Source organism: Seriola dumerili, unplaced genomic scaffold (assembly GCF_002260705.1).
Source record: "Seriola dumerili isolate Sdu_G_001 unplaced genomic scaffold, Sdu_1.0 BDQW01000052.1, whole genome shotgun sequence".
NCBI classification, from domain to species: domain Eukaryota; kingdom Metazoa; phylum Chordata; class Actinopteri; order Carangiformes; family Carangidae; genus Seriola; species Seriola dumerili.
Window position 1 is genome coordinate 4407266 of NW_019174307.1, and position 12353 is coordinate 4419618.

The 12353-nt window shown below is 39.6% G+C and overlaps 1 protein-coding gene across 1 annotated transcript in view; it reads right to left on the bottom strand.

Annotated features, from left to right (window-relative positions):
- Positions 1-728: 728 nt before the first annotated feature.
- pth2r (parathyroid hormone 2 receptor) overlaps positions 729-12353 on the bottom strand; it is a 46370-nt gene continuing 34745 nt past the window's right edge. Inside the window, exons 10-13 of the mRNA XM_022741307.1 lie at positions 11929-12023; positions 6891-7029; positions 2057-2098; positions 729-1115 (exon numbers count right to left, since the gene is read on the bottom strand). Coding sequence (XP_022597028.1) covers positions 729-1115; positions 2057-2098; positions 6891-7029; positions 11929-12023 — 663 coding nt within the window. The remainder of the gene's footprint in view (positions 1116-2056; positions 2099-6890; positions 7030-11928; positions 12024-12353) is intronic.

Below are 12353 nucleotides of genomic sequence, written 5' to 3' on the forward strand. Positions count from 1 at the left end.
TGTGTGTGGACTTCGGTGCATGCTAGTTTGTGACCAGCATACACTCACCCACCTGTTACTCAAAGTGGCATGCCCTTAATTACGCTTAACTTTAAGCCTTAGTAAAATTTAAACAGGTGAGTTACATAAAAATTCACCCCGAGTGTAGACCAAAACTGTTTTTGTACCAGACTGTAAACATGTTTATTTCTGCCGTAAAGTCTGGCATTTTAACATGAGAGTATGAGAATTGACTCGCTTTTGTAGTCAGTGGCCATTTGAGGAACTGCAGTTTTTGGCACTTTCTTGTTGGGAGGTTTATGCTTGTGTGCAACAGCATATTTTCCAAGCTGCCGTGTGGCATCCAGAGCATGCTGGACAACAGAGGGCACTATGGTGTTGCTGCATTTATAATTTTTATTTATTCACCAGGACCAGCGTGTTTAGTTAAAGCCTCAGTGTGTAAAATTCAGATTTTGGTGACTCCTAGAGGTGGTATCAAGACAATGTGGCACAACGATAGTGCTGAAAACTGCCATTCAACCTCATAACTTATTCATTAGTTTGTGTTTTAAGTTTGTTTTCTCAAAGCAGTTCAAGACATTTTTCAATTTCTTGTACACACAGTCAAACTTTGTGTTTACTCCCTCTCCAGAATTTGAATTACATGAGGCTGTAATGAGTTGGCACAGCGCCACCTGCAAAATTTTCCGCTCGTCTCTACAGCCTCTTTTGACGTTAGATGACTGCTACAGCGTCTCCTCCTCATCCTCAGCTGTTGCATTCATATTTAAAACAGGCAGATTTTCCTTCAGCGAGATATCGTCCACCTGCTTGGGGCCACTGTCCTCAGGTTCTTCAGGTATGGATGGGTCTGAGTTACTGATCACGTAACCTGGGAGAGTGGCGTGCATGCTGATCGCAGGGGGGCCAGTGCTCCGGTAAGCACGGCTTGAAACAAGTGTGGTGGAGCGTGTGGAAGGCCCAGCCCCAGCTAGGTGGGACTGACTGCTGGTGCTGTTGTTGTTGATCCCCACAACCACAGAGCCGTAACGGTAGCGGCCGCAGACCACCGGACCCTCCCACTCAAAGGCCAGGTTCCATCGAGTCCATGTTTTCTTTATCTCTGTCTGGACCTGTGGGGGAGAAAAGGACAAAACTATATTACAAAATTATCAGAGAATGCAGAATAGACATCTTGTCAAGAGAATCATATTGTATAAATAAAGTTTATTAATATTATTAATATTCACTCCCCTTTTATCTCTTCACCCACTCATGAGAAAAGCTTTGTGGTAGATGTTGCTCTTCACTAGCATGTTTGTTTTCTGTCTCTGCCACATAATGCTATGGCAGATAATAACAAACACTCAGCTTGCCCGAGCTTGTTTGCTGGACACAGCCATCTACTGTTTTCTAATGAAAGGACAAAATTCAACTATAACCACAGTGTATGGCCTCAGTGACTAAAACAATGCATTGAGAGCAGCTTAAAGCTCTGTAGAGCAGGGTGTTAATTCTAAGAGCTGAGACCCTCTCATATTACGCCAGTCATTTGGTTCAGTATTAATAACAAAGTTATGCTTTACGGAGCTCTGATTCAACAGACTATAAAAATCCTCTGTTTAATTTTAACTTGTTTGAACTGCAGTTGGTCTGAAGGGTCTTGGGGGATGAGTGCTCCACAGGACTCACAAAAGGTGAGAGAAATGGCAGAAATTCTGAAATCCAGTTGGGATTGTTGGGAACAAAGTGTATGAGACAGAAGAGGGAGACAGAGATGGAGAATGACTAAAGTCATGACAGCACTTTTTTCATTACATTTCATTTGAGATGACAAGAAACAAATTAACTGAAAAAAAAAGACAAAGTATGTCACCAATGCCATATTTAACTTCAACAGATAGACCCTTGACTGTGTGAGCCACTGGAGTCATTTTATAGTTGTTATTTGAGTTTAAAACCAATCTAAAGTTGTTGTTTTTTTCACCATTCACTTTGCAAAGTTTCTATCTGCTTTAGTTTTGCAGTGTTTGGGCTTCTTCTATGTGATGTAAAGAAAAAAAAATCCACTTACCTCTCCATTGCAGAAGCAATAGATAATGGACACAAAGAAACCCTGAAAAGAAGAGGTTGACTCATAAGTTGTGAGCACAGATCACAGTGGACTTAAGAAATAAGCAGTGGGTATAGAGGATAATCCAACCATTTATAAAATGTCTTTCTTATGCGACTACAACACAAACACTTTCAGAAAATGAAGACAATAAGGATGATTCAGGTCAGCAACTATAATCTATTTGCTTCCAATAGTGCTCATGTAGAAAATAAATAACAAAACCGCTGCTTCTGTTCGGACTCCTGTGTTCCTGCCTCCTGTTACAGGACAGACGTGTGTCTTTGTGAAAGTGATAGATTATGGGAAGATAAGAAAGTCTGTGCCGAAGTACAGTATGTATGTGTGTGTGTGTGTGTGTGTGTGTGTGTGTGTGCGTGTGTGTTTTGCTGGTGAGAAACAGCCAGGCAGTGAAGCTGTGAGAAGTCTAAATCAACATAGTGTAGCTCTGGATAAAATAACAGCTGCCAGAGAAGTTCATCCTCACAGTCATTTAATAAGAAGATATTTACCAAGCAGAGAAAAACCGCAACACTAATAATAATTTTATCCTTCTTTAAGACCCCGACTTTAAAAAAAAAAAATCTGATTTAAATAACTTGGAGTTCTAATTATACACATTTCTATGAGAGGACCTGCAGGAGCATGAAAGCTGTCACTGAAATTGCTACACACACACACACACACACACACACACACACACACACACAAAAGACTGAAGCACAAATACCCTATTGCCAAGGCTGTACCACACATGCAGCTGCCTGAGAGACTGAGAACTGAGGGGTCCCTAAAGTTTCAGGCTCACTCTGCCAAGTGGTTTGTACTTATATAAAAGAAGATGGGCGTCATGCCAGAACATTTCCATTATTGTTTTATAAAATTTCTCTGATGTTTTTCTGTGAGGCTTGCTTGCACAAATTTTCCAAGTCGGATTCACCAAACTCTCTTAACTGGACAAACTGGTCATAAATCACTGGCTCCTGCCTGAGTAATAAATGTGCCATTAGAGCAGCACGAATTGCAACAAAGACAAGTATGAAGAGGAAATGATTTGAAGCTCTGAAAGCATCCCTCTAAAGCAAAGCGGTCCATATGTAATATGAAAGGTGGCTTTGACAATCACAGAGATATTAGACCAGAGAGTATTATATTATAGTCTACAGAGTAGTAGGTACATTGTTGGGTCCAACAGACCCTGAACTTTCAGATTAATTCAGATTAAGGTGTTACATTTCATTTCAAATTTGTGCAGTATTTGTTCATACATAAGAGAATATTGTAAATACATTAACATTGGTGCCACAAAAGTACTTAAAACGAGCCACAGGACAAATCTGTTCAGACGATTTCAGCCCTGAAGCCTTTACCTTTCCTGGCTTTTAGTTCCATTCAGAATCTACTCAGCATCCATCCATCTTTTCTTTTGTTTGTAACTTTTTTTTAATAAAACTTGGGTGTACTTTTTTGTAAATATTTCATGGACAAGAACAGAACACCTTTTATTTCAACATTAATTGTTTTTTTTAAAGGCTCAGTCTGAGCAGATGTGTGCTACTGTGACTCAGTGTGTTCATTATAATCTTTTCATGAAAGTGTATACACCACTCATCTCTAGGTGCTTTGCAGGTGTTGGGTAAAAGACATCAAATAAACAACCAATGATGAACCTGATGAATAGAGCTCTTTCCCTCTCCTCTTCTTGCCTGAGTTTATTATAGTTTATAAGTTTGTCTGTGCTGAATGGTGAATAAGTAAAGCAATACAGTGACATATGTCATTATTGCAATACTGTTTGATGTTATAGAGCCTCAGTTCCATCATGAATGTGGCTCTCTGTTCTTTTGACTTACTTTCCTTCATCTGTCTGCTCTCATAAGCACAAGCCTAAGTTTACAGGAGCCTCTGACAGTGCATGTCCTTAGAGACACCATGTAGGGACCACTTCCATTAGACTCCATACGTCCTCCATAACTTGTAATTACTCTTAATTAACCAGCATTTGGATTCTCTGTAAAGGTGGCCATTATTGAAATCAGAGAGGATCTGCAAACCAATGGAAATCTTTAATGAAATTTCCAGATGAAATTCTAATTATTCTGACCAATTCAGCTTTTAATTATCAATTTTGAGCTGTAACAGAAGCCAGGGAAACATATTGTTCAGTGAGGTGAAATATACCAAATACAGCAATGTTAGAAATATTAGACAGCAACATATTAAATACTAAAAGCTGTAAAATATTTTTAGAAAGTGTGAATAGAATGTAATACATACAGTTAAGGTCGCTATAATCTATTATTTTCATAGAGGTGCAAAGCCATTATTGCCTGGCATGTACCTTGTTTTTGAAGCTGCATCTGTGTGGTAATATCGTGGCTGCAGACAGAATGTGCTCATGCTGAGGTGGGTGGAGTGATATAGCTCAGGGTCTTTTTGGCACATGAGGTGGCGAAGTGTAATTTTTTTTTTACCCGGCATGAAATTGTGCTTTTGTTGTGTCTCTGGCCACCATCATAAATGCAACCACGGTGAGTCCTTTTTTTTCTGTTTTTGTTGACAGAGGCACACACACACACACACACACACACACACACACACACACACACACACACACACAGCCCTCTCACAAAAAAAACAATTCACGTGTGTTAAATTTGCCTTTTACACTTGGTATAAATTATTTGAACGCGAGTCAAGAATAAAATTGATGTGATTTAAGTGCTTGAGGAATGAGTAAATTCAATCCCTCTTCTTGATTAAATACCTGTAGCTTTGAGATTTCAGTCTGAATTATGTGCAGTCTCTAATTGAAGGACATTTTTGTGCACAATTACTTTATGCATAGGTCACAAACTTATGTACATTCATCAATACGATGTATATTCCCCCAGACATCTGACAACACAGGTCCATGATTTCTACACACCACATTGGTGAACTGCTCCATGCTTGAGCCTCAGCCTCTTTAAAAACTACTTTACAAGAAAATTGCATTTACTCTGGAGAAAGTCAATATGAGACGCTTCTGTGCTCTTCATTGTTTGTCACGTTTTTGTGAGTATGATATATTTATCCAGATGAGGATCCATTATGAATAATGACTCATTTTTACCAACTGGCGAGAAGATGGCTTTTCTGGCTCATTTTTACTTCACGCTGTCGTTGTGTGACCCACGACTCCTGACCCATTCTCTTTGACTGGTCCAGACGCTTCCTGCATTTTAAGATGACTGACCATCTTCAAAAAGACTCATGATTTATAGATGCCTGTGAATAAAAGCAACATTTGATGCCTCTTTGATTTTATACTATAGGGAATTAAATAAATAGAGGGAACAGTTTGAAATGGATTGGCTAATGCAAATTAGTTGTACTGTATATGAATGTCATGTTTAGGAGACAAGCAGCATTTTTATGAGGAAAAGTGTACTGGAGGATAGAGGAGACAACAGTTTGGTGACGCCAACATATGCTTTCTTTTTATGCTGTCTTTGCCCCTTTGAAGTTTCACCTAAGGCTTTTAATCTTTTAACATTAATCCCATCTGTCCACAAAGACACTTTTCCTGATCTTTTTTTCTCAGTTTCCATATGTTATCATTTTTATTCAAATACAGTATGCGTATGTCGGGTTCTAAATATACTTCTTAGCTTTGTGAGTTAAGAAGCACTGCTACCTAATATACAATAGGTTGCTTTGGGAAATGAACTCAAGAGCCATTCAAAGTGTTCAAACTTCTAAAACTGATCATTACTTGGAAAATAGGGCCTCGTTAAATTACATATTATCTTAAATAATGGCTGTTTGTTAAAACATTTAAAACTGATCATTACTGGAAAATAGGGCCATGGTAAATTACATATTATCTTAACTAATGGCTGAATGAACATTGTGCATTTACCAAAAATATGAAAACAAAACTTGTCTGAAAAATGAAATTAAAAAAAATGAGCCACAAGTAATGCCAACGATTTTAACAAAAGAGTGCAAGCCAACGCATCTCCTGCCCTGGTACCGTGGGATCACTTATGAATTTTACCTGAAATGAGCATCATTTATAATTTATGTATGAGTATTTGTGGCTGAGCTCCTGTATAATGATCCTATAATGGGATTAGGTCCATCCATTTTAATTTTTCCATGTAAGGGCTCATTTCCTCATTCATTCATTACGTTTGAAATTGCTCATTTAAAGCTAAACAGGACAGAGTTCTGACACTGAATCACTCTCATTGTCAAGCTGCTACATTTGAATAATGCAGTCTTGATTTGCAGGTTTTTACAGGTCACAATGAGCCAGCCCACAGTGGGACACACACGCACACCACAGACTGTGATCCATGAACTCTAAATTTGTTGTGTGTAAACAAAACAATGTTTCGGCGCCTTGGTGGCTCACATGGTAGAGCGCGTACCACATAGGCTCAGTCCTAACCGCAGCGGCCATTGTTTCCAGTCTGACCTCAGACCCTTTACTGCACGTCATCCCCTCTCTCTCTCTTTCTTTCCCTGAATTTCCTCTCTCACTGTACTGTCTGAATAAAAGCAAAAATGCCCGAAAATATAACTTTAAAAAAAACAACAAAAAAAAACTAAACAAAGTTTGTCGGTGTGTGTGGAGTTAGATTGACTTTGAGATATTGACTTGTTGCTGTAATGTAAATGAGATATGTGTATATGTGAGAACCATCTTTGAGCTGGCCTGTGCCTGTGTGCAAACAGTGAGTTTAATTTCAAGACATTACGTAAAACGTTTCTCATATCACACAACTGAAAGGAAGACAGAAAGTACCTGAAACGAGTTGAAGAACAGCTCACAGTACATGCGGACCTCCCAGCTCAGCCCCTCAAATGTATGAGGCATCCCCACAAAGATGATGTAGTGGATGCCAAACACAAGCACTAGCACAAGGGTGGACTTTGCCAGTTTCCTGTGGACACGGACACACACACACACACACACACACACACACACACACACGCAGAGTACAGTTAGAAGTAGTAAAACTGAAATTGTGTCACAAAAATGCAGAGCAACCAAGCGCTTTCCAGTTGATGGTGGTAATAGAACATTTATAGATGACAACTGCTGTTTAAACTAAAAAGAAGGAGGAGGAGGAGGAGAAAAAGAATAAACAAATGAAGATGAAGAAGAAGATGAAGCAGATGAAGACGCAAAACCAGAAGAAGAAGAAGAAGAAGAAGAAGCAGCATTAGAAGCAGAAGAAGAAGAAGCAGAAGAAGCAGAATAAGAAAATTTGATCCTGTTGCAACCATATTGGACCTGACAAGAGTCAAGATTGGCCTGTAAACAACACAAGTAAATGGATGAAAAGCATTTCTCAACTGATTTTTTGTATTCAAGGGTTTATGACTGTGACTATGCAGAGTCACAAGGTTTTGTCTGCAGTTACTTAATCAATAAAAAATTATCTTGATAGTTAAGGCTACAGTCACTGTTCCATAAAGACGGAGTGTGTATCAACATTCGGCTTACATAAACTCAATTACTTATGTGATGAAGAATTCACATAAGTAAATCACAGTCATAAGGAACTGTAAAAACTCAAGCATGCATTTGACTTATTTCCTTGGTTAATACAGAGATGAGGAGACGTCCCTACATAATTAAAACTCTTCCTCAGTTGACTGAGAATGTCAATGCAGGACGTGATCAGACTGTGACAGCAAGAACAGACCGTCGACAATTACATAGCGAAAGATATTATAGTAGGGTTGCAGTGGATAAACCCCTAATTACATACATGAATGCACATTTGAGAGTTCAGTGGTGCAAAAATAACTGGCACTGGATATGGAAAAAAAGTAATGTGGTCAGATGATTCATTCTGCACCATGTTCTCCACAAGTGGGTGAGTGCATGTGTGGCGTACAGCAAGAGAACAGTACAGGCCTGAATGCTTGACCTCTGCAGTGAGGAGATCGGGTGGCTCTGTTATGTACAGTATGTCAGCAAAATGTCCCCCATAGAATGGTTTGGGTCCAATTGTCCCTTTAGAGGGAATGGTCACTGCAAATCAGTTCAACGTTATTCTGGGTGATCACCTTTATCCTAAGATGAAACATTTCTATCCTGATAGGAGTGGGCTCTTCCGAGATGACAATGCCTCCAATCATAGGGCACGAGGGGTCAGCCAATGGTTTGATGAGTATGAAAATGATGTGAATCATATGCTGTGGCCCTCAGTCACCAGATCTCAACCCAGCTGAACACCTCGGGGATGTTAGACAGTACTCTACCATCATCAAAGCACCAAATGAGGGAATATGTTTTGAAAGAATGGGTTTATTTGTGCATTGTGTTTTACGAGTTACCTAACTTGACATTTGTTTGCCAATAGTTTTGAGACTCCATAAATGTATTTTAATACTGCAGATATTGATATTGACAATGTTGTTGGTTGCCAAGCTCACATTCCTTCCACAGATTGAGCTGAGTCAGGCTTTCACATTTGTCCTTGAGGGAATATTAATTTGAAAAGAACTTACTCCGCTTCCTCAGCGCTGTAACTACTAGAGTGCAAGACTGAAGCGCAGTGCGATTTTTATCAGCCCACTATTCAGGCTTAATGTTAAGGGAACCGACATTATGAATTCTGCAAACAAAGTCGGGGTCTCTGTTTCCCCTAAGCATGTCACAGCTTTTTTCATATCTTGCTGACTTCAGTCAGAATCCAGTCAGCGAACTTTCACATCTATATCAAGTGACAGATGTTTGATTTTTTTTCTGTAAGATCGCTTTTTCTTCAGGGACTATTTCCTGGTGGAGACATATCCTGTATCCTGTATAGGATTACAAATCCTATGTAATCCTGTAAAGCATTATATATGCTGCTTTGTGAGCTTTACTCCACAGCTGTGTGTACTTCTTAAACGTGAAATATCTTTCAGCCCTTACAAACAAACTTTTTCAAGCAATACCTTAGCATTACAAACACACAATGGTAAACTTGACGTATATCTACCAGGCTGATTTACATGCATCTACGTACATCTCCCTCATGTTCAAACACAAGTCTCAGTGCCGGTGCCTCACAAGCATCAACCAAGACTTTTTCTTTTGAACACCATGTGAACTGGCAGCAGCTCGGGGCATGCAACCGACCTAATGGAGGTGAAGATTCCTTATTGGAAAAGCAGCTAGTGTGTTTTCATTTACCTTTGTCAGCAGAGAGAATTTAAATATCTACACTGCCTTATAATTCAGATGAGGACGTCATCTCTCAATTCAGTGTTTCATGTGACCCATCCTGGGAGGAGAGGGGATATTTGGTAACCTCTATTCAGACTCTGCTGGGGATGTAGAGTCCTGTGTACAGCCCAGGAAAATGGAACAACAACATCTCTAGGCAATGAGAATTCACTGGTAGTAATTCACTGGAGATTACCATCCTCCTCACAGGAGTAATTTGGAAAACAGTAGCAAACCAGATCCAAATGATGAACTTAAAACAACCAGAGAGGAGAACGTACACATCCATTCCACATATTTGCTTCCAGTCACTGAACAGAATTGCAAAAATTCTTCTCTACCTTTATACAGTACATGCCTTCTGACAGAGGTGCTCCCTTCCATTGCAACAGTAAGACTATGTGGCAGCTCTAAATTGTCACATGACTCCCTCTCCTCGCATTTAAAAAAAAACAAACAGGGAATCAGCCTTGGTAAAACTGGTCCATCCTTTAGCAATTACATTTTTCTTTTACTTTAGTTTAACATTTAATGCAACTTTGTTTTGGCTCATGTTTATTAAAAAGATGAATAAGTTGGAGGCAGGTAAGTAAACATACCACTAGATATCTTTGTAAATAAAAAGAATGTTTGTAAGTGACTCGTGATTCGGTTCGCAGATAGTGATTCTACCTACAAACACTGCGAAATTATCTTTTGGCAAAATCACCCACCCCAACAGTTACTATCACTCTTCCTGCTTCACTGCTCCCCTTGCTTTCTCTTCTTTGGTGCCCTAGCTTCACTTAGATTTTTTGATGTATAAAACATGTTGTATTTGGCTTACATTCAACTTCCAACATGGCTTCCACTTTGTTGCACCTGATCACCATCATCTTTTCTGACTAATAGTCTCCTGATCTCCACAAAACTACCTCGCTCGCAGCAATCAAAATGTTACTCTTCTTGGATAATACGCTGTAATCATGTTTTTATCCAATGCCAGCATCAGCAGGGGAGAATAATAGTGATAATTGCAGATGTGAAAATGCTAAAACACATCATGTTTTGCATATGTGTGTGTGTGTGTGTGTGTGTGTGTGTGTGTGTGTGTGTGTGTGTGTGTGTGTGTGCGCGCGCATTTTTTTTTTTTTTTTTGTAGCAACACCACAGCAAACATCGAGAAGGCCCAACATCCCACCCCCCTACGCAGACCACCCCACTCCTGCCCTCACAATTTTTTACTAAGGCACCACTGAAAGCATGCTATCCTCCTGCGTCATTTCCTGGTTTGGTAAACGGGAGAGAGTGGAAGAAAGACACAAACTAAACAGTTCATTGGTGCCTTGCTGCCATCCTTGTTGAACATACCACCAATGCTGCATTTGCAGGACCTTGGGCATCATCAGTGACCCCCTCCCACCCTCCCCACAGGCTGTTTTCCCCCATGCAGTCACACAGTAAAAGGTCCAGGATCATCTGCTTAGACTGCTGGTTAGACTCCAGTATAAAAAACACTGACCTTGTTGGGACCAGTAATCCTCATGAGGACCGAAGCCCAGTCTTGATGAGGCAAAACCTTACTTCTGAGTTCTTTAAATTTAGGATTAGGTATGAAAGAAAGTCAGTGCAATAGCTACCCAAACTTCTTTTGTGTTTCCTTGTTTTCCCTTGTGTCTCCCCTCCCCTCTTGTCTGTGTGTGTGTGTGTGTGTGTGTGTGTGTGTGTGTGTGTGTTGTTCATTTGCTCATTTGCATGAAATATGCATGTGTGCTGTATGTACAAGTGAGAATTTGCACATCTAATTTGACAAAGGGATTCGGATACAAATGTAACACATGAAGCACACCTCATAAACGACTACGTTCACAAAAAGGCGGGTAAATATGAAGATGCTTATTCTAAGCTGAAAGGCTGGTGATATTTTGCATTTGTGAGTTTCACAACAATCCAATGAAGAAATGAAAAACCAACTATGAATTGATTGGAGAAGCTAATGTTTGTATCAAAACACAGATTTAACTTATTCCTTTGGATAGGGCTCTGTTGTTGTCCAAAATCTATTAAAAACACATCAGTGAGCCACACCGTTGCCCTGGGTGACATGTTCCTTCATTGTGATAAACAATTTATTGTGAGTCAGTCCCACTGTGCTGCGACAACACTCGTTATCTGACTAATTCCGCCTTTGCAAATAGTCCTCAATACATGTAGCACTTACTTCTGTGTGAGGGGATGTTTCCTGGACTCTATATTCACCAGCTATTTGAGGAAATGAATGAGCCTTTTTTAAAAGTTGAACTACTGTATTTTCAACAAGTTCAAGTTCAACAGTTTATGTCTTCGGCAGAAAGTAGTGGGTTTGATGCCGAGAGCCACAGACAGGAGCAGGGGAGTCAGACAGTATTGACAAATGGCCTCAGCATTGTTGATTTTGGTTTGGCAATTAAACTGCGGTTCACAAATGTTACATCTGAATCAAGCTGAACTGTAGGATATCATATTCAGAGGCACCTGTCAGCCTAAACATGCAGTGAATGCCGGTCGATGGCAATGGCTGTATATGTGTGATCAGCACATGATCTACAACAAACTCCATCTCTGGACATACAACGAATGGCTGGTGTCAGTTCAGTACCTGTACTGTTTTCTGGTGTCGTATCTCCCTGCATTTGTCTCTCGAATTTTGGTGGCCAGCACTCGCACAATGTTCACAAACAAGACAAAGTTGAGCTGAAATAGAAGAAAAGAGATGGAAAATTCTTTATTTGTGCAATAGATGTAAGATACCTCACTTCCTGTTGCTGTAACTGACAATTTAAAGAAAAAGAAATAGGAAAATCATTTTAAATGATGTGTGAACCAACAAACCGATCAAAATATGAACTGTGTTTTCAATTAAAGAGCAACAATTATACAGAATTGTAAACCAGATTGACATATTAATGACTACTAACTATACTAACAGTGTATCTAACTTTCTAAGACATCTTTTGTATCACAAGGCGGGATAAAGTGAGTATTGAGTGCCTGCAGACAACAGTAAAAAAAGAAAAGAACAGC